This window comes from Salvelinus namaycush, chromosome 25 (genome assembly GCF_016432855.1).
Source record: "Salvelinus namaycush isolate Seneca chromosome 25, SaNama_1.0, whole genome shotgun sequence".
NCBI classification, from domain to species: Eukaryota; Metazoa; Chordata; class Actinopteri; order Salmoniformes; family Salmonidae; genus Salvelinus; species Salvelinus namaycush.
In genome coordinates this window covers 30,887,747-30,911,247 of record NC_052331.1, presented here as the reverse complement: position 1 = coordinate 30,911,247, position 23,501 = coordinate 30,887,747, and the positions used below count along the sequence as shown (strand labels likewise).

The following is a 23,501-nucleotide window of genomic DNA, read 5'->3' as shown; positions in this document are numbered from 1 at the left end:
CTTCCCCGGGAGGAAGAGCAGCTCCGTCTTGCCGAGGTTCAGCTTGAGGTGGTGATCCGTCATCCACACTGATATGTCTGCCAGACATGCAGAGATGCGATTCGCCACCTGGTTATCAGAAGGGGGAAAGGAGAAGATTAATTGTTTGTCGTCTGCATAGCAATGATAGGAGAGACCATGTGAGGATATGACAGAGCCAAGTGACTTGGTGTATAGCGAGAATAGGAGAGGGCCTAGAACAGAGCCCTGGGGGACACCAGTGGTGAGAGCACGTGGTGCGGAGACAGATTCTCGCCACGCCACCTGGTAGGAGCGACCTGTCAGGTAGGACGCAATCCAAGCGTGGGCCGCGCCGGAGATACCCAACTCGGAGAGGGTGGAGAGGAGGATCTGATGGTTCACAGTATCAAAGGCAGCCGATAGGTCTAGAAGGATGAGAGCAGAGGAGAGAGAGTTAGCTTTAGCAGTGCGGAGCGCCTCCGTGACACAGAGAAGAGCAGTCTCAGTTGAATGACTAGTCTTGAAACCTGACTGATTTGGATCAAGAAGGTCATTCTGAGAGAGATAGCAGGAGAGCTGGCCAAGGACGGCACGTTCAAGAGTTTTGGAGAGAAAAGAAAGAAGGGATACTGGTCTGTAGTTGTTGACATCGGAGGGATCGAGTGTAGGTTTTTTCAGAAGGGGTGCAACTCTCGCTCTCTTGAAGACGGAAGGGACGTAGCCTGCGGTCAAGGATGAGTTGATGAGCGAGGTGAGGTAAGGGAGAAGGTCTCCGGAAATGGTCTGGAGAAGAGAGGAGGGGATAGGGTCAAGCGGGCAGGTTGTTGGGCGGCCGGCCGTCACAAGACGCGAGATTTCATCTGGAGAGAGAGGGGAGAAAGAGGTCAAAGCACAGGGTAGGGCAGTGTGAGCAGAACCAGCGGTGTCGTTTGACTTAGCAAACGAGGATCGGATGTCGTCGACCTTCTTTTCAAAATGGTTGACGAAGTCATCCGCAGAGAGGGAGGAGGGGGGGGAGGGGGAGGAGGATTCAGGAGGGAGGAGAAGGTGGCAAAGAGCTTCCTAGGGTTAGAGGCAGATGCTTGGAATTTAGAGTGGTAGAAAGTGGCTTTAGCAGCAGAGACAGAAGAGGAAAATGTAGAGAGGAGGGAGTGAAAGGATGCCAGGTCCGCAGGGAGGCGAGTTTTCCTCCATTTCCGCTCGGCTGCCCGGAGCCCTGTTCTGTGAGCTCGCAATGAGTCGTCGAGCCACGGAGCAGGAGGGGAGGACCGAGCCGGCCTGGAGGATAGGGGACATAGAGAGTCAAAGGATGCAGAAAGGGAGGAGAGGAGAGTTGAGGAGGCAGAATCAGGAGATAGGTTGGAGAAGGTTTGAGCAGAGGGAAGAGATGATAGGATGGAAGAGGAGAGAGTAGCGGGGGAGAGAGAGCGAAGGTTGGGACGGCGCGATACCATCCGAGTAGGGGGAGTGTGGGAAGTGTTGGATGAGAGCGAGAGGGAAAAGGATACAAGGTAGTGGTCGGAGACTTGGAGGGGAGTTGCAATGAGATTAGTGGAAGAACAGCATCTAGTAAAGATGAGGTCAAGCGTATTGCCTGCCTTGTGAGTAGGGGGGGGGAAGGTGAGAGGGTGAGGTCAAAAGAGGAGAGGAGTGGAAAGAAGGAGGCAGAGAGGAATGAGTCAAAGGTAGACGTGGGGAGGTTAAAGTCACCCAGAACTGTGAGAGGTGAGCCATCCTCAGGAAAGGAACTTATCAAGGCGTCAAGCTCATTGATGAACTCTCCAAGGGAACCTGGAGGGCGATAAATGATAAGGATGTTAAGCTTGAAAGGGCTGTTAACTGTGACAGCATGGAATTCAAATGAGGCGATAGACAGATGGGTCAGGGGAGAAAGAGAGAATGTCCACTTGGGAGAGATGAGGATCCCAGTGCCACCACCCCGCTGACCAGAAGCTCTCGGGGTGTGCGAGAACACGTGGGCAGACGAGGAGAGAGCAGTAGGAGTAGCAGTGTTATCTGTGGTAATCCATGTTTCCGTCAGTGCCAAGAAGTCGAGGGACTGGAGGGAAGCATAGGCTGAGATGAACTCTGCCTTGTTGGCCGCAGATCGGCAGTTCCAGAGGCTGCCGGAGACCTGGAACTCCACGTGGGTCGTGCGCGCTGGGACCACCAGGTTAGAGTGGCAGCGGCCACGCGGTGTGAAGCGTTTGTATGGTCTGTGCAGAGAGGAGAGAACAGGGATAGACAGACACATAGTTGACAGGCTACAGAAGAGGCTACGCTAATGCAAAGGAGATTGGAATGACAAGTGGACTACACGTCTCGAATGTTCAGAAAGTTAAGCTTACGTTGCAAAAATCTTATTGACTAAAATGATTAAAATGATACAGTACTGCTGGCTGGTGAAGTAGGCTAGCTAGCAGTGGCTGCGTTGTTGACTTTGTTTGAAAGTGTAGCTGGCTAGGTAACCTCGATAACTGGCTAGGTAACCTCGATAACCTCGATAATTACTCTAAACTACACAATTATCTTAGATACAAAGACAGCAAAGACAACTATGTAGCTAGCTAACACTACACTAATCAAGTCGTTCCGTTGTAATGTAATAGTTTCTACAGTGCTGCTATTCGGTAGAAGTTGGCTAGCTGGCTAGCTAGCAGTGTTGACTACGTTAGAAGGACGAAAATAGCTGGCTAGCTAACCTCGATAATTACTCTAAACTACACAATTATCTTTGATACAAAGACGGCTATGTAGCTAGCTAAGAAAAAATTGCTAAGATCAAACAAATCAAACCGTTGTACTGTAATGAAATGAAATGAAATGAAATGTAATACTACCTGTGGAGCGAAGCGAAATGCGACTACTCGCTCCAATATACCTTAGCCAAACACATTTAAACTCAGTTTTTCACAATTCCTGACATTTAATCCTAGTAAAAATTCTCTGTCTTAGGTCAGTTAGAATCACCACTTTATTTTAAGAATGTGAAATGTCAGAATAATAGTAGAGAGTGACTTATTTCAGCTTTTATTTCATTCATCACATTCCCAGTGGGTCAGAAGTTTACATGCACTCAATTAGTATTTGGTAGCATTGTCTTTCAATTGTTTAACTTGGGTGAAAAGTTTTGAGTAGCCTTCCACAAGCTACCCACAATAAGTTGGGTGAATTTTGGCCCATTCCTCCTCACACAGAGCTGGTGTAACTGAGTCAGGTTTCTAGGTTTCTTCACACTTTTTCAGTTCTGCCCACAAATGTTCTATAGGATTGAGGTCAGGGCTTTGTGATGGCCACTCCAATACCTTGACTTTGTTGTCCGTAAGCCATTTTCCACAACTTTGGAAGTATGCTTGGGGTCATTGTTCATTTGGAAAACCCATTGCGACCAAGCTTTAACTTCCTGACTGATGTCTTGAGATGTTGCTTCAATATACCCCCATAATTTTCCTGCCTCATGATGCCATCTATTTTGTGAAGTGCACCAGTCTCTCCTACAGCAAAGCACCCCCACAACATGATGCTGCCACCCCCGTACTTCACAGTTGGGATAGTGTTCTTCGGCTTGCAAGCCTCCCCCTTTTTCCTCCAAACATAACGATGGTCATTATGGCCAAACATTTCTATTTTTGTTTCATCAGACCAGAGGACATTTCTCCAAAAAGTAAAACCTTTGTCTCCATGTGCAGTTGTAAACCATAGTCTGGCTGTTTTAGAGCAATGGGTTCTTCCTTGCTGAGCGGCCTTTCAGCTTATGTCGAAATAGGACTCGTTTTACTGTGGATATAGATACTTTTGTACCTGTTTCCTCCAGCATCTTCACGAGGTCCTTTGCTGTTGTTCTAGGATTGATTTGCACTTTTCGCACCAAAGTACATTCATCTCTAGGAGACAGAACGCGTCGCCTTCCTGAGTGGTCTGACGGCTGAGTGGTCCCATGGTGTTTATACTTGCTTATTATTGTTTGTACAGATGAACGTGGTACCTTCAGGCGTTTGGAAATTGCTCCCAAGGATGAACCAGACTTGTGGGGATCTACAATTTTTGGCTGATTTATTTAGATTTTCCCATGATGTCAAGCAAAGAGGCACTGAATTTGAAGGTGGGCCTTGAAATACATCCACAGGTACACCACCAATTGACTCAAATGATGTCAATTAGCCTATCAGAAGCTTCTAAAGCCATGACATCATTTTCTGGATTTTTCCAAGCTGTTTAAAGGCACAGTCAACTTAGTGTATGTCAACTTCTGACCCACTGGAATTGTGATACAGTAGGCCTCCTTATAAATGAAATAATCTGTCTGAAAAATTACTTGTGTCATGCACTTGTTGCCAAAACTAGTTTGTCAACAAGAAATGAGTGGAGTGGTTGAAAAACTAGTTATCTTCTTATGGCTGCAATCCCGCTAACGGGATCGATATGACAACAGCTAGTGAAAGTGCAGGGCGCCAAATTCAAACAACAGAAATCTCATAATTACAATTCCTCAAACATACATGTGTCTTATATCATTTTAAAGGTAATCTTGTTGTTAATCCCATCAAAGTGTCCGATTTCAAATATGCTTTTCAGTGAAAGCACTATAAACGATTATGTTAGGTCACCACCAAACCACAATAAGCACAGCCATTTTTCCAGCGAAAGATAGCAGTCACAAAAAGCAGAAATAGAGATAAAATTAATCACTAACCTTTGATTAACTTCATCAGATGACACTCATAGGACTTCATGTTACACAATACATGCATGTTTTGTTTGATAAAGTTCCTATTTATATAAAAAAAATCTGAGTTTACATTGGCGCGTTACATTCACTAGCTCCAAAAACATCAAGTGATTTTGCATAGCCACATCGTTTCAACAGAAATACTCATCATAAATGTAGATGATAATACAAGTTATACACATGGAATTATAGATATACCTCTCCTTAATGCAACCGCTGTCAGATTTCAAAAAAAAATTTACGGAACAAGCAAACCATGCAATAATCTGAGACGGCGCTCCGAACAATAGCCAAATTAGCCGCCATGTTGGAGTCAACAGAAACCAGAAAATACATGATAAATGTTTCCTTACCTTTGATGAACTTCATCAGAATGCAGTCCTAGGAATCCCAGGTCCACAGTAATTGCTTGATTTGTTCGATAATGTCCATTATTTATGTCCAATTAGCTACTTTGGTTAGCGCGTTTGGTAAACAATTCCAAAGTCACAAAGCGCGTCCACTATAACGTGACGAAATGTCCAAAAGTTCTGTAACAGTCAGTAGAAACATGTCAAACGATGTATTGAATCAATCTTAAGAATGTTGTTAACATACATCTTGAATACAGTTCCAACCCGGAGAATTACATTGACTTCAGTTGAGCGATGGAACGGAGCTGCCTCTCACATGAACGCGCGTGTTCAATGCGTGGTCACCTCATGGCAGTGATTACTCATTCCTGTCTCCTTCGGTCCACCTTCACATTAGAGTCATCAGACAAAGTTCTATTGACTGTTGACATCTAGTGGAAGCCGTAGGAAGTGAAAACTCATCCATATCTCGCTGTAATTTCATTGGGAGCTTGGTTGAAAATCTAGCAGCCTCAGAACAAATCCAAACAGGAAGTGGAACTTCTCAGGTTTTTGCCTTCCATATGAGTTATGTTATACTCACAGACATAATTCAAACAGTTTCAGAAACTTCAGAGTGTTTTCTATCCATTACTAATAATAATATGCATATATTAGCAACTATGACTGAGGAGCAGGCCGTTTACTCTGGGCACCTCTGTGCACCTTTCATCCAAGCTACTCAATACTGCCCCTGCAGCCATAAGAAGTTATACTGACTCCAACCTAAGTGTTTGTAAACTTCCGACCTCAACTGTATTTAGGCGGCAGGTAGCCTAGTGGTTAGAGCGTTGGGCCAGTAACCGAAACCCCGAGCTGACAAGGTAAACATCTGTCGTTCTGCCCCTGAACAAGGCAGTTAACCCACTTTTCATAGGCCGTCATTGTAAGGTTAAATAAATCAAAATATTTGTTTCTAGGGCACAACATGTGATTCGAAAGTAGCTAGAATTCATATAATGCTCCTAAATTTCATGTGGCGCTCAATAACTTTTTTAAGGTGGGAGCATCAGTGCTACTGTACCAATGGAGAATGTTAATTTAGAGCCCTGGCTGCATCAGCACTTAAAGGGGCCTCTAAAGGGACAGACAATAAATTCACCATGAACCACTGTCCAATAGCTGTCATTAACCTGTTTGGGCTGCAAGCCCGACACCGGTACACTTATGACAACAGCCAGCTCAAAGTGCAGGGCGCGAAATTCAAAAGATATTTTTTTTAAATATTTAACTTTCACACATTAACAAGTCCAAGACACCAGATGAAAGGTACACATCTTGTGAATCAAGCCAACATGTCCGATTTTTAAAATGTTTTACAGGGAAGACACAATATGTAAATCTATTAGCTAACCACGTTAGCAAAAGACACCACTATTTTTACTCCATCCGTTTTTTACTACATCAGTAGCTATCACAAATTCGACCAAATAAAGATATAAATAGCCACTAACCAAGAAACAACCTCATCAGATGACAGTCTGATAACATATTTATTGTATAGCATATGTTTTGTTAGAAAAATGTGCATATTTCAGGTATAAATCATAGTTTACATTGCAGCTACAGTCAGAAATTGCACCGAAAGCAGACAGAAAAATTACAGACACCAACGCCAAATAACTAAATACTCATCATAAAACATTTCTGAAAAATACATAGTGTACAGCAATTGAAAGACAGGCATCTTGTGATTCCAGACAATATTTCTGATTTATCAAGTGTTTTACAGCGAAAACACAATATAGCGTTATATTAGCTTAGCACAATAGCAAACATAACAACAGCATTGATTCAAGGCAAAAATAGCTATAACGTATAAACCACCAAAATATATTAATTGTTTCACTAACCTTCTCAGAATTCTTCAGATGACAGTCCTGTAACATCATATTACACAATACATATAGAGTTTGTTCGAAAATGTGCATATTTAGCGGCACAAATTGTGCTTATACAATGAGAACAGTGTCCATAACGTCAAGCAATCTGTCCGGCGCCATCTTGGAAAGCCACCTACTCTTATCGAAAACTATTCATAAACTTGACTAAAAAAATACAGGTTGGACAGCAATCGAAAGACAAATTAGTTCTTAATGCAATCGCCGAATTACATTTTTAAAATTAACCTTACTGCGCAATACAGGCTGCGATAACACAATGCTACACTGCAAGCAATGGCGTTTCATGCATTTGACATTTTTCAACAGAACAATGAATTATCAGCATAAAGACTGCTTACTATTAGCTGAGCTTCCATCAGAATCTTGGGCAAGGTGTCCTTTCTTCAAAACAATCGTCTTTGGGTTGAAAGATGTCCTCTTGTCCTGTCGAATTAGCCGCTAAACGTTAGCCGCCAACTGGAGTGGTGTCCAACTCGTGAAAGCGCATGGCAAAGAAATCCCAGAAAATCGCAATAAACTGCTATAAACTGCTATAAGTCGGTTTAAATTAACTACCTTATGATGTCTTTAACACCTATAACGAATAAAAACATGACCGGAGATATAGAAATACTAAAACGAAAGCGTTTGCAGGACGCCATTCTGATGTCTTCATGCGTCAAGCGCACTGTTGAAAAGAACGGTACTTCCTGTTCCACGGTCTAATATAAGGTCCCAGATTGCGCAATCGACTCCATTCAAAGTCTCACCGCTTACTGACATCTAGAGGAAGGCGTATGCAGTGCATGTACCCTCATAGCTTGCATGGGGACTTATAAACTGATCTCAGAACAGGGACCTGGATTTCTGAAATCTCACTCCCTGACAGGAAAAGTGCTGCAGAATGAGTTCTGTTTCACTCAGAGAAATAATTCAAACGGTTTTAGAAACTAGAGAGTGTTTTCTATCCAATAGTAATAATAATATGCATATTGTACGAGCAAGAATTGAGTACGAGGCCTTTTTGAAATGGGCACCTTTTATCTGGCTACTCAATACTGCCCCTTGAGCCCAAACAGGTTTTAAGGGGTGTCATGTCGTATAGCGCTCCCATTAGATGTGGCTCCCCTCACACTACAGTAGGTGTGGCCTAATAAACGAGCTACGGTAGGCGTGGTCTGATAAATGAGCTAGCTGCTAAACCTGACTCGCCTCATCAGTTTGCCAGCTCACATTAATAGATGAATAGATGCTGCTGCAATGTTACAAAATAATGCCTTCGTGAGTCACCCACTAAGGGTATCTTGAGTACTTATGTACTGTAATTGTGATGCTAATTGATGCCATCGTCATCATACCTGGCCAAATGAATAGTTAATGACTATAGGGTGATGTGTAATGAGGGGAGATTTTCTTATAATTTGTCATCTGTGGAACCAAGTGATGGCAGTGTAATAGCAATGTGTTTTCATGGGTCTTGTGAGGAAGGGCAGTCAATCTGGAGCTCATTTCTACAACTTTGAATCACCCAGCACTTGTGCAGTTCTCCCACCCCTTAATTTGATTTTAAGTTGTCTGATGAGTTTCTCCTTTTGATGAATTCTATGATCCATCCTTTCATTAATCAAAGACTAGCTACACTAATAATCACTCAGGACTTGATCACTCAGATTACAAAACTCAGGGAGTTTTAAGAAATACTTTGATTTGATCTGAAATTCTTAGTTTAGAGCATCTGCCTTTTTACAAGTTTTTTTCTGGAACCTTCTACCGGGCTGTTTAGGGGAAGCTGGCTCTCATTATTCTCTCATAGCTGTTCTATAACATCCAGTGCTACACCAAGGAGCATTCTAGAACCATCCAGCGCTCCACCAAGGAGCATTCTAGAACCATCCAGTGTTCCACCAAGGAGAGTTCTAGAAAACATCCAGTGCTCCACCAAGGAGAGTTCTTAGTTCTACTGGTGACTCCGTCTCCCCTAAGCTCCCGAGACGGGCGCTGCTTTAGAAAAGTCCCCAGGTTACAGAGCACTAAAGAGCTCAAATTAATTGGATTCACTCCGAAAGGGACCACTTTGATATGTTCAGTCCCTCGGTTTGTCAATCAGGCTCCAGAAATTGCTCAAGCAATAATTACAATGATGAAGCCGAACAATCCAATCCTTCCCCCTCCGTCAAATAGTAATTTTTCTCTGCAGAAGAACAAATTATAATTTTTTTCCCCAGCTAATGGGCCAGACAGTGGATGTCATAGATGAAGTCTGTCAGATGCAGGAACGAGTGCATCCCTCAAACAGATGGAGTGAAGTCTACTGTCTAAAGGTCTGCACTCTCTCTGAACAGTCTGCCAGGAGTATTTGGAAGTTTGGAAGACTTTGCTCGAGAACAATTAGCCTCAATAACTGGCTGAAGACTTTTCCTTTAACAATGCTCCATTGTTGACTGTGGAATAGTGGTCCACGGCTCTGGATGGTCCTCAAGGGCCGTAGTGTCTGCTAGTTTTCCTCCTTTTCTGTTATACCTGAGTGACCAAGTCGGTAAATGCTCTAGCCAAACAATAACAGTCTTTAATCATATACGTTCCAGGGAGAAATTAAACCAGCAGGACTGTGGCCCATCGAAGAGTTGTGCACTGCTGCCTTAACAAGACAACGACAAATTGGTTTAAGCAGAAGCAGACTGTCAACGAAGCTCTAGGGTACAGTGACATTGTAGCATGTTAATCTGTCCTTCGCTAAGCCTCCTCGCTTCAGGTAAGACCAGGGCTTAAACCATACACCAAGCAATGGAGGCTCCTCAGAGGAGGAAGGGGGTCACCGACCGCCCCTGACACCAAGCCTTGTGTATGTGACAAGCATAAGGATATACAGTGGTAATGGTATTCAGACCCCTTGAATTTATCCAACTGTTATTGTGTTACAAAGTGGGATTATTATTGATGTCATTTGTTTGTGATCTGCACACAATACTCCTATGTCAGTGGAAGAAAAATTATATATTTTTTTGGTGTGTTAACGTTTAGAGCAAGACTCCCAGCTAGAAGATAGGCCTTACTACCGTCAATAGGCGCTTAAGGTAGTATATATAACTAAAATATAGTTGTTGCATAAGTATTCAGCTATCTGAGTCAATACATGTAAGAAACACCTTTGGCATCGATGTAAAGCTGAGAGAAAACCAGTACTTGACTGAGGGACCTTACAGATGTTGTATGTATGGAGGACAGAGTCATTAAACAATCACGTCATGCCCTATTATTTACAGAGTGAGTCCATGGAACTTATGTGATATGTCAAGCCAAATTTACTCCTGAACTAATTTAGGCTTGCCTAAACAAAAGAGGCAGAATACTTATGCTACGACTATATTTTAGTTATGAGTTTTTTATTTATCAATATATTTGAGTTTACTTTGACATGAGAATATTTTGTGTAGATTTTTGACAAAAAAGTCACATCCATATCCATTTCTATCCCACTTTGTAACACAATAAAATGTGAAGAAATCTAAGGGGTCTGAGTACTTTTGCAAGGAACCATATGGAACACCTTAGGATGAATAGCTCCTGATTTTCACACTGGTCCAATTTCTGTCCATTTTCAGAAGAGATTACAGCTGAAAGACAATAAGAGCAAAGCGCCAAACCAAGGACATGGAAAACTATTCAGATCCTCTAACGAAAATAGAAATTCATTGTTAACAAGTGTAAAGGCATAGTCTTGCCCACACTGTTGCAGTGCGTTTGAAATGCTTTTAAGGTTTGGAAGAGGTAGGAGAATATCCAGTCTTTATACCCTCAGAGCTAGCACGACAGAGTAGCCTCCATTGGCTAGGGTCTTGACAAATGGTAGGTCTACTGTACCATTTGAAAACTGATTGCACTCTACAGTGTTACCCTGAGGACAACATGGAGAAACTTTGTTCCAATACACCATTCAAACGCCTGATTCTAATCATCAAGACCTTTTTCAGCTGAATCTGGAGTGTAAGTGCTGTTCTTGAGCAAAAGCCTGCACACACTATCTTTTCATGGCCAGTGTTTTTGACTACTGGTATACTGTATAGACTTAGTAGGCAGGTTTTAGAAATTGCCTCAATGTTCCTTAAAAAAGGCATTCAATGTGTCGAGTCAAACGTTTCTTTGTCTATCTTTTTGTCTTAGCTGAGTAAGGCTGCTGGTGGAGCTGCTGGTGTGCTTTCACAAGCACATTCAACTTTCTGCGCTCACTTTAATTCTCTCCAAGAGACACACACACACACACACACACACACACACACACACACACACAGCTATGTCTTACTATACTTGATGACTTTTTGGGGACCAACAACCTAACCTTAACTCTAACCTTAACTCCTAAACCTAACCCTAATTCTGACTCTAAACCTAACCCCTAAACCTAAAATAGAGAAGAATGGCAAAATGTCCTCACTTCTCTGAATTTTAGTTTGTTAACTATTGTTGTGAGGTACTCACAAGTATAGTAAAATGTGTACACACACACACACAACACTCATTACCTGGGGGCAGCAGCAAAGCCATTTTAGCACCCGTCTTTATTCTGTTGTCTAAATTTAGCCAAGATAATGAGGGCCTTGTTTTTTTATAGGCTTTGCGATTCTGGTTATGTCCAGTAGTAACCTGACACAGTGTACAGAGCTGGTTCTCATGTTCACACTCCCTGTGGTGTGCGTGTGCACCAAGGTTATTATAGTTTTTATTACTTGACATATTACGTTTCTATTTAGTTTTTCTATAATTTACTTTCAGTTTTAGTGTTTGGTGTTTGGGACAGAAAGTGGCCTTATCAACGGGAGGCTAGCAGTCAGCTTGTCTTCATCCTGAAATTCTTTGTAAGTGCTGTTAGATGAACTTTGAGGTTGGTTGGGTTTTTGTTATTTATCTCTGTTCCACACACACTGCCATCCTCTGACAATTGCTTTTGTTCTTTTCAGCAATGTACTTAAAATAATCCCATATGGGGCTTTGCCATTTGCGACCAACCACTGCTGATGTTGGGTTTGATGTCGCCATTGTTCACGATCATGCTCCACGCTCGCCCTCGGATTTCTTCCCTTTTGGCAACTGATAGCTAGTTATAGTGATGCACAAGCCAAGCCTATATGAAACATCGCCATCTACTGGCAGCATTTACCCTCCAGATTCAGAAGCTCCAAAACCCCATTAGGAAAAAAAGCTTGAAAACCCCATTAGATTTTTGCCCAAAGTTTAGAATGGGAAAAAAAGTGAAACTTAACAACATTTATGATGGTTTTTATTTTGTTGTTGTTAGTTTTGCTGTAAAAGATAGCAGTTTTAGTATAGCGGTAGGTAGCCTGGCGGGTCGGAGCGTTGGGCCACTGGATCAAATCCCCGAGCTGACAAGATAAAAATCAGTCGTTCTGACCCTGAGCAAGGCAGTTAACCCACTGTTCTCCGGGCGCCGATGTCGATTAACACAGCCCCCTGCACCTCTCTGATTCAGAGGGGTTGGGTTAAATGTGGAAGACACATTTCAGTTGAATGCATTCAGTTGTACAATTCACTAGGTAACCCCATTCCCTAATTTTTGTTTTTCCAAAGTTTTTCTTAATTTTATCTTACTAAATAGTTTTTCACCAATTTTTGTTTTTAATTTAGTTTCAGTTTTGGTGTACTATAATAACCTTGGTGTGCGTGCGACCGTGTGTAATGTGGTGCTTTACTCACCCATTGTAATTGATATCGTGTATCCTCTAATCAGTGGAATATTCATGTTGGTTGAACCCATCTAGTCTCGCCCTCTATAATGTCATGCATTTGCTTTCTATTATTTGATCCAGTTAACTGACAAAATGACAAAATGAAGGAAACACTTGAGTAAATCAGGGATACAAGGTGTATTGAAAGCAGGTGCTTCCACACAGGTGTGGTTCCTGAGTTAAGCAGTTAACATCATCATGCTTAGGGTCATGTACAGTTGAAGTCGGAAGTTTACATACACTTAGGTTGGAGTCATTAAAACTCATTTTTCAACCGCTTCACACATTTCTTGTTAACAAACTATAGTTTTGGCAAGTCGGTTAGGATATCTACTGTGTGCATGACACAAGTCATTTTTCCAACAATTGTTTACAGACAGAATATTTCACTTATAATTCACTGTATCACAATTCCAGTGGGTCAGAAGTTGACATACACTAAGTTGACTGTTGCTTGGAAAATTCCAGAAAATTATGTCATAGCTTTAGAAGCTTCTAATAGGCTAATTTACATCATTTGAGTCAATTGGAAGTGTACCTGTGGATGTATTTCAAGGCCTACCTTCAAACTCAGTGCCTCTTTGCTTGACATCATGGGAAAATCAAAAGAAATCAGCCAAGACCTCAGAAAATAAATTGTAGACCTCCACAAGTCTGGTTCTTCCTTGGGGGCAATTTCCAAATGCCTGAACGTACCACGCTCATCTGTACAAACAATAGTACGCAAGTATAAACACCATGGGACCATGCAGCCGTCATACCGCTCAGGAAGGAGATGCGTTCTGTCTCCTAGAGATGAACGTACTTTGGTGCGAAAAGTGCAAATCAAACCCAGAACAACAGCAAAGGACCTTGTGAAGGCAAAGGACCTCTCTCTCTCTCTCTCTCTCTCTCTCTCTCTCTCTCTCTCTCTCTCTCTCTCTCTCTCTCTCTCTCTCTCTCTCTCTCTCTCTCTCTCTCTCTCTCTCTCTCTCTCTCTCTCTCTCTCTCTCTCTCTCTCTCTCTCTCTCTCTCTCTCTCTCTCTCTCTCTCTCTCTCTCTCTCTCTCTCTCTCTCTCTCTCTCTCTCTCTCTCATTTTCTCTCTCTCTCTCTCATGAGCGCTCTCTCTCTCTCTCTCTCTCATGAGCTCTCTCTCTCTCTCTCATGAGCTCTCTCTCTCTCTCGCTCTCTCTCATGAGCTCTCTCTCTCTCATGAGCGCTCTCTCTCTCTCTCTCTCTCATGAGCTCTCTCTCTCTCTCTCTCTCTCATGAGCTCTCTCTCTCTCTCTCTCGCTCTCTCTCTCGCTCTCTCTCTCATGAGCTCTCTCTCTCTCATTTTCTCTCTCTCTCTCTCTCTCTCATTTTCTCTCTCTCTCTCTCATGAGCTCTCTCTCTCTCTCATGAGCGCTCTCTCTCTCTCTCTCTCTCTCATGAGCTCTCTCTCTCTCTCTCATGAGCTCTCTCTCTCTCTCGCTCTCTCTCATGAGCTCTCTCTCTCTCTCATGAGCGCTCTCTCTCTCTCTCTCTCATGAGCTCTCTCTCTCTCTCTCTCTCTCTCTCTCTCATGAGCTCTCTCTCTCTCTCTCTCGCTCTCTCTCTCGCTCTCTCTCTCATGAGCTCTCTCTCTCTCGCTCTCGCTCTCGCTCTCTCTCTCATGAGCTCTCTCTCTCTCGCTCTCTCTCTCTTTCTCTCTCATTTTCTCTCTCTTTCTCATTTTCTCTCTCTCTCTCTCTCTCTCTCATGAGCTCTCTCTCTCTCTCATGAGCGCTCTCTCTCTCTCTCTCTCTCTCATGAGCGCTCTCTCTCTCTCTCTCTCTCTCTCTCTCTCTCTCTCTCTCTCTCTCTCTCTCTCTCTCTCTCGCTCTCTCTCATGAGCTCTCTCTCTCTCTCATGAGCGCTCTCTCTCTCTCTCTCATGAGCTCTCTCTCTCTCTCTCTCTCTCTCTCTCTCATGAGCTCTCTCTCTCTCTCTCTCGCTCTCTCTCTCGCTCTCTCTCTCATGAGCTCTCTCTCTCTCGCTCTCTCTCTCGTTCTCTCTCTCATGAGCTCTCTCTCTCTCGCTCTCTCTCTCTCTCTCTCTCTCTCATGAGCTCTCTCTCTCTCTCTCTCTCTCTCTCTCTCGCTCTCTCGCTCTCTCTCTCTCTCTCTATATGGATGAGTGCTCCTTGTCTTTGCGCCCCGGTCTGAGCATCCTCTATCCCTGGGCGAACCTTCGCTGGCAGTGATGGCGAGGGTCACAGAGTTTTGCGGGCAGGGACATGCCCCCCCCCCTCCCATCCATCCACCCAGCCGTGTGATGCAATTAATCCAATCAAAGGTTTTGAATATGAGCTAATGGGCCAATCAGAGAGCAGTATGAGCTAACAAGCTCATGGCAAGGGTGAAATAAAACATGTAATTTTTGTTAGTTAGATTACAAGGTTGCTGTCCCAATACAATACCCAGCAAAAGCAGTGTTGCCGTTACCAGCCCTTCTGGTTTGGTATAGAGTCCTGAATAATTTGCCTAAACTAGAGCAGGATGAGTACAAACAGTAAAGCTATTCTGGGATATTTTTCTAACGCATGACTAATATGAATACATGCAATGTGATCAATGTTAATCGACTCCCTCAATCCTCAATTTTGATTTCAGTCCAAGTTGGCAGCCCTATATGAAAGGGTCTCATAATTCACTAGCAACACTACCTTTCAACAAGACCTGCAGGAGACGAGCCAAACAGAACTGCGAAAATTAACTCTGTCCTTTTTAGATTGGCATTTGCAATTAGTTTCTCCAAAGGTGGCTCCACTCTACTAATAAGATCAACAAATATACAACAAATATACATTTTCATTAGGTAATAGCTACCTGCCCTTGTCTCCTCCTTCACCCTACCAGGATGATAACATCCATTCTTTTCCCATACTAGTAGTCCAGACTCCAAAAGGAAAGGACACTGGTAAAGACATTGAAGAGTATTGGGATGCCACCCAACTTTTCTCCTATAATGATAGTCAAGAGTGAAAGGACACCAGTAAAGTTCTAAGATGGCGGATCAGGCGACGAGTGGCTAATCTGCCTTTGCCTTCCGTCTTGCTAGCTAACGTTCAATAGCTGGAAAATAAATGGGACAAACTGAAAGCATGTATATCCTACCAACAGGACATTAAAAACTGTAATATCTTATGTTTCACCGAGTCGTGGCTGAACGACGACATTAAGAGCATACAGCTGGTGGTTTATACACTCTATCGGCAGGATAGAACGGCAGCCTCTGGTAAGACACGGGGCGGGGGCCTATGCATATATGTAAACAACAGCTGTTGCTCGATATCTAAGGAAGTCTTGAGGTTTTGCTCACCTGAGGTAGAGTATCACATGATAAGCTGTAGACCACACTATCTACCTAGAGAGTTTTCATGTTTATTTTTTGTAGCTGTCTACATACCACCACACACCGATGCTGGCACTAAGACCGCACTCAATGAGCTGTATACCGTCATAAGCAAACAGGAAACCACTCACCCAGAGGCGACGCTCCTAGTGACTGGCAACTTTAATGCAGGGAAACTTAAATCAGTTTTACCTAATTTCTATCAGCATGTTAAATGTGCAACCAGAGGGGAAAAAATTCTAGACCACCTTGACTCCATACACAGAGACGCGTACAAAGCTCTCCCTCGCCCTCCATTTGGCAAATCTGACCATAATTCTATCCTCCTGATTCCTGCTTACAAGCAAAAATGTAAGCAAGAAGCACCAGTGACTCGGTCTATAAAAGTGGTCAAATGAAGCAGATGCTAAACTACAGGACTGTTTTGCTAGCACAGACTGGAATATGTTCCCGGGATTTTTCATATGGCATTGAGGAGTACACCACATCAGTCACTGGCTTTATCAATAAGTGCATCGAGGACGTCGTCCCCACAGTGACTATACGTACATACCCCAACCAGATGCCATGGATTACAGGCAACATCCGCACTGAGCTAAAGGGTAGAGCTGCCGCTTTCAAGGAGCGGGACTCTAACCCGGAAGCTTATAAGAAATCCCTCAATGCCCTCAGACGAACCATCAAACAGGTAAAGTGTCAATACAGGACCAAGATCGAATCGTACTACACCGGCTCTGAAGCTCGTCGAATGTGGCAGGGCTTGCAAACTATTACAGACTACAAAGGGAAGCACAGCCGAGAGCTGCCCAGTGACATGAGCCTACCAGACGAGCTAAATAACTAAATTCTTCATATGCTTGCTTCGAGGCAAGTAACACCTGAAACATGCATGAGAGCATCAGCTGTTCCGGACGACTGTGTGACACTCTACGTAACCGATGTGAGTAAGACCTTTAAACAGGTCAACATTCACAAGGCCGCAGGGCCAGACTGATTACCAGGACGTGTACTCCGAGCATGCGCTGACCAACTAGCAAGTGTCTTCACTGATATTTTCTGTGATACCAACATGTTTCAAGCAGACCACCATAGTCCCTGTGCCCAACAACACTAAGGTAACCTGCCTAAATGACTACCGACCCATAGCACTCACGTCTGTAGCCATGAAATGCTTTGATAGGCTGGTCATGACTCACATCAACACCATTATCCCAGAAACCCACTCCAATTTGCATACCGCATCAACAGATCCACAGATGATGCAATCTATATTGCACACCACACTGCCCTTTCCCACCTGGACAAAAGGAACACGTGAGAATGCTGTTCATTGACTACAGCTCAGTGTTCAACACAGCAGTGCCCTCAAAGCTCATCACTAAGCTAAGGACCCTGGGACTAAACACCTCCCTCTGCAACTGGATCCTGGACTTCCTGACGGGCCACCCCCAGGTGGTAAGGGTAGGTAACAACACATCCTCCATGCTAATCCTCAACACGGGAGCCCCTCAGGGGTGTGTGCTCAGTCCCCTCCTGTACTCCCTGTTCACTCATGACTGCATTGCCAGGCACGACTCCAACACCATCATTAAGTTTGCTGATGACACAACAGTGGTAGGCCTGATCACCGACAACGATGAGACAGCCTATAGGGAGGAGGTCAGAGACCTGACTGTGTGGTATAAGGACAACAATCTCTCCCTGAACGTGATCAAGACAAAGGAGATGATTGTGGACTACAGGAAAAGGAGTACTGAGTACATGCTCCCATTCTCATCGACGGGGCTGTAGGGGAGCAGGTTGAGAGCATCAAGTTCCTTGGCGTCTACATCACCAACAAACTACCATGGTCCAAGCAGTCGTGAAGAGGGCACAACAACAAAACCTATTCCCCCTCGCGAGACTGAAAAGTTTTGGCATGGGTCCTCAGATCCTCAAAAGGTTTTACAGCTGCACCATCGAGAGCATCCTGACGGGTTGCATCACTGCCTGGTATGGCAACTGCTCGGCCTCTGAGCGCAAGGCACTACAGAGGGTAGTGCCAGTACGTCACTGGGGCCAAGCTTCCTGCCATCCAGAACCTCTATACCAGGCGGTGTCAGGAAGGTCCTACAAATGGTTAAAGACTCCAGCCACCCTAGTCATAGACTGTTCTCTCTGCTACCGCACGGCAAGCGGTAACAGAGCACCAAGTCTAGGTCCAAGAGGCTTCTAAACAGCTTCTACCCCCAAGCCATAAGACTCCTGAACAGCTAATCAAATACCTACCCAGACTATTGCACCCCTCCCCCTCTCACGCTGCTGCTACTCTCTGTTATTATCTATGCATAGTCACTTTAATAACTCTACCTACATGTACATTTTTATCTCAGTTACCTCGACTAACCGGTGCCCCCTAACATTGACTCTGTACCGGTACCCCTGTATATAGCCCCGCTATTGTTATTTACTGCTGCTCTTTAATTATTTGTTATTAATATATCTTACTCTTTTTTGTGGTATTTAAAAAAAAAACTGCATTGTTAGTTAAGGGCTTGTAAGTAAGCATTTCACTGTAAGGTCTACACCTGTTGTATTCGGCGCATGTGACAAATACAAATTGATTTGATTTGAACGTGGTCGGAGAGACTTGTTTCTACTGTAGATGTTGGTCATGTCTTTATGGGAAACGGGTATAGGCAGATGGGAGACGATAGTGTCACTCTACCAGGCTGTGAAACGGAGCAGGCACTAAAGGTGATATGAAATATTTAGAGGGGAGCATCAGCTGGGGAGTGGGTGGGAGAGGAGGGGAGTTACAACAACACTCTCTTTTGTGCATATTCAAACACGTACACATTCACATGCATGCACTGTTCTGATCCACATGTGCAAGGGAACACATAACCAACCACACACTCACTGTCAGAGATCCTCTTCCCTTGTCACACACATTGAAAAGTTCATTCTGTATTTTGCTAACTTTTTACCTTGTAAAAAACACCAAGTAACCTTTCCTCTTCTCTTCCGGGTTACAGCGGAGCCCCTCCCCCTTGTGGACCTGTGTCGTCGGGCCGCCCGGGTCGCGTTGGGCCGAGAGCGCCTCCAGGAGATAGAGACCCTGCCCTTACCACAGTCTCTCAAAAATTACCTCCAGTACCAATGACCAGACCAGTACCGCACACCACCAACTGGGACCATCCGGACAGAAACCATGATGAACTAAGTGTAATGGAAGATGGAGAGAACGAGAGGGGGGGTTGAATGAACGCCGGCGGACAACGGAAGCGGAATGTTTACACTGTGGGCTGTAGCTCTGCGATTAATGGATGGAAACTTGAGTTCAGATTTTTGACCGGAGGATGATGGATACTCGAGTATCCGGGTTTTGACCCATTTTGGACTTTTTTAATGATTGATGGCTGTAGCTCTCTTCCAATGAAGACCCTATTTGACAGAATGGTATGGTCCACAGTCACTTTTAAGTATGGCAATAAGTGGTGGTTTTAGGAGGCTACCTGCTGGTTGGAGTGAGAACTGCGCCTAGAAAGCACACAAACTATCCCGGGAGGCTTTTGAACTCAGATCACTGCTACTGGATACACTATACTCAAGGTCTCCTACCATGTCAGTCCAATCAGCAGACAGACACAGGACATTTCTACAGGGCTCATGTGTTTGAGTCCATTTTGAGTTCAACGGGCCTGGAGCCCACTGGTACCATACAATATCTTCCCCGCTGTGTTAAAGGACCCATTAAAGGACTATGCCAGTTCTAGTCTTACTAGATCTAGGAAAACCTAGTTTTTCTGGATCTACATCAAGTAATGCAAGGGGAAACTGTAGTACACTACTACATGAACAATGGCACAGCAGCCATTTGGGGAGGGGGGTGGGTTCAAGGATGGTTATGGATGACCACACACACACCTAGCAATCATTTTTTCTCTCAAAATGCTTGAGTCACTTTTGTTATTTCTAAGTTTGTACCCTATATTTTATAGTGAGTGTGGATTATAATTTTGATGACGATGATGATAGGATGATGATGATGTTATTTATTTATCATGAGGTAGTTCCTTTTTTAAATTGATCATGATGGTTACGTTCAGGTAAATATACTACACCAATATGGGAGATGATGATCAGCTCTGTCTCCCTAAGGCTTTTCTTAACAGGATGCTGCTTTTGTTATTATGATATGATCGCTGATGGTTTTAATCTATATCTGCCTGCTGGGATGAGACACCAGGGTCATACTGGGGCACACAGTGGAATGTATGGACAGTGATGTCATTAGCAGATCTGAAATGTGAATAAAAGCAAAGTGAATGAAAAACGTTTTCTGGGATGGTGATCTCTGTGGCACAAGGTTGGGCTGCCAGCTGTGTGTTTGTTTAGGGAGGCTGGGGAAGGTGTGTGTGTGCGTGCTTGCCTTTCCAGGGAGGCAGATTTTTTGCTGTGTTTTTTTCTCTGTATGTTTACACTGTCAGTCACGCTCAGAGGAACCAGGGCATCCTCAAATCCAGCTGTGACAGTTTGTGTAACCTCATCGACCCTCGACCTCAGCTGACTTAACTCCTTACCCCCGTTTATATCTGCACCCAGATCTCTCTCTCTACCTACCTTTCTCTTTATCTACCTACAGTTGAAGTCACAAGTTAGCATACACCTTAGCCAAATACATTTTAACTCAGTTTTTCACAATTCCTGACATTTAATCCTAGTAACAATTCCCTGTCTTAGGTCAGTTAGGATCACCACTTTATTTTAATAATGTGAAATGTCAGAATAATAGTAGAGTGATTTATTTCAGCTTTTATTTCTTTCATCACATTCCCAGTGGGTCAGAAGTTTACATGCACTCAATTAGTATTTGGTAGCATTGCCTTTAAATTGTTTAACTTGGGTGAAACGTTTCGGGTAGCCTTCCACAAGCTTCCCACAATAAGTTGGGTGAATTTTGGCCCATTCCTCCTCACAGAGCTGGTGTAACTGAGTCAGGTTTGTAGGCCTCCTTGCTCACACACACTTTTTCAGTTCTGCTCACAGATTTTCTATGGGATTGAGGTCAGGGCTTTGTGATGGCCACTCCAATACCTTGACTTTGTTGTCCTTAAGCCATTTTCCACATCTTTGGAAGTATGCTTGGGGTCATTGTCCATTTGGAAGACCCATTTGCGACCAAGCTTTAACTTCCTGACTGATGTCTTGAGATGTTGCTTCAATATATCCACATAATTTTCCTGCCTCATGATGCCATCTATTTTGTGAAGTGCACCAGTCTCTCCTACAGCAAAGCACCCCCACAACATGATGCTGCCACCCCCATGCTTCATGGATGGGATGGTGTTCTTCGGCTTGCAAGCCTCCCCCTTTTTCCTCCAAACATAACGATGGCCATTATGGCCAAACAGTTCTATTTTTGTTTCATCAGACCAGAGGACATTTCTCCAAAAAGTATGATCTTTGTCTCCATTTGCAGTTGCAAACCATAGTCTGGCTTTTTTATGGCAGTTTTGGAGCAGTGGCTTCTTCCTTGCTGTGCGGCCTTTCATGTTTTGTCGATATAGGACTCATTTTACTGTGGATATAGATACGTTTGTACCTGTTTCCTCCAGCATCTTCACAAGGTCCTTTGCTGTTCTGGGATTGATTTGCACTTTTCACACCAAAGTACGTTAATCTCTAGGAGACAGAACGCGTCTCCTTCCTGAGCGGTATGACGGCTGCGTGGTCCCATGGTGTTTATACTTGCGTACTATTGTTTATACAGATAAACGTGGTACCTTCAGGCGTTTGGAAATTGCTCCCAAGGTTGAACCAGAATTGTGGAGGTCTACAATTTTTATTTTCTGAGGTCTTGGCTGATTTCTTTTGATTTTCCAATGATGTCAAGCAAAGAGGCACTGAGTTCCACTCAAACGATGTCAATTAGCCTATCAGAAGCGTCTAAAGCCATGACATCATTTTCTGGAATTTTCCAAGCTGTTTAAAGGCACAGTCAACTTAGTGTATGTAAACTTCTGACCCACTGGAATTGTGATACAGTGAGTTATAAGTGAAATAATCTGTCTGTAAACAAATGTTGCCAAAACTGTAGTTGGTTAACAAGAAATGAGTGGAGTGGTTGAAAACGAGTTTTAATGACTCCAACCTAAGTATATGTAAACTTCCGACTTCAGCTGTACCTCTCTCCATCTCTACCTACCTCTCTTCATCTCTACCTACCTCTCTCTTTCCATCTCTACCTACCTCTCTCTTTCCATCTCTCTACATGCCTCCCACTCGCCATCTTTCTCAACCTCACATCTTGTCTATTACGCAGAGAAAACTGCAGTTACAAGCTGAGGAGTTTTCCCCCTAGTGATAATTTTCTAAGATCCCTCGAAATTATTAGAGATATTAAGTGGATGATCAGTGCTGAATTTAAGTGGACACTTCCTTGGAACATCTTAAATAAGTTTGAAGAGGATTTACCCTCTTGAGAATGGCCGAGGCCAGCAAATTGGCTTCCACTCCACTAAGCTCAGCCATTGAATCTCAAAGCCTGCAGTTTTATTTTACATTTGAACAAAAGTGAATTTTTATGCGTTGATCAGACAGCTAGCTATAAATATAGCCGGTTCAGCCTTTAGCTTAGCATGGATACATGGACCCGTGCTAAGCTGATACATGGACTTGCGTAAGTGAAAATGATAGATCTTCAAAGGGAGCACTAAGTGCACATCCCAAATGTGGCAGTCGGGATAATGGAGCAGACATCTGCCAGACTGGGGCTTACATCTCTGTTGTACAATGTGATATCAGAGTTTCACATCCGCCCAAGTCTCCAGTCTCCCTATCTCGGTATGTAAGGGATTGCTGTATTGGAAATCAATGCCAGACAGCGTGATACTACTCTTCCGTGCCGGCCTTGAAATGGGCTCGGGTTTTTTTTCTCTCCCCAACTCGTGTTTTTTGAAGCAGCTCAAATGTAATTGTAAAACAAGACTACATGGGGTTTGATCAAAGGTCTGTTGGCATCATTCTGTTTGAGTGCAAGGACACGTGGAGGATATATACACTGCTCAAAAAAATAAAGGGAACACTTAAACAACACAATGTAACTCCAAGTCAATCACACTTCTGTGAAATCAAACTGTCCACTTAGGAAGCAACACTGATTGACAATACATTTCACATGCTGTTATGCAAATGGAATAGACAAAAGGTGGAAATTATAGGCAATTAGCAAGACAACCCCAATAAAGGAGTGGTTCTGCAGGTGGTGACCACAGACCACTTCTCAGTTCCTATGCTTCCTGGCTGATGTTTTGGTCACTTTTGAATGCTGGCGGTGCTTTCACTCTAGTGGTAGCATGAGACGGAGTCTACAACCCACACAAGTGGCTCAGGTAGTGCAGCTCATCCAGGATGGCA

General features: G+C 43.7%; 1 protein-coding gene across 2 annotated transcripts in view; it reads left to right on the top strand.

The window, feature by feature from the left end:
* The window catches only part of LOC120020472 (SPRY domain-containing SOCS box protein 4-like), a 126,782-nt gene extending 106,373 nt beyond the window's left edge, over positions 1 to 20,409 (top strand). For both annotated transcript variants that reach the window (XM_038964170.1, XM_038964171.1), the window contains one exon: positions 19,118 to 20,409. In XM_038964170.1, the coding sequence (XP_038820098.1) occupies positions 19,118 to 19,245 (128 nt within the window). In that variant the 3' untranslated portion in view covers positions 19,246 to 20,409. The remainder of the gene's footprint in view (positions 1 to 19,117) is intronic.
* Positions 20,410 to 23,501: the final 3,092 nt, after the last annotated feature.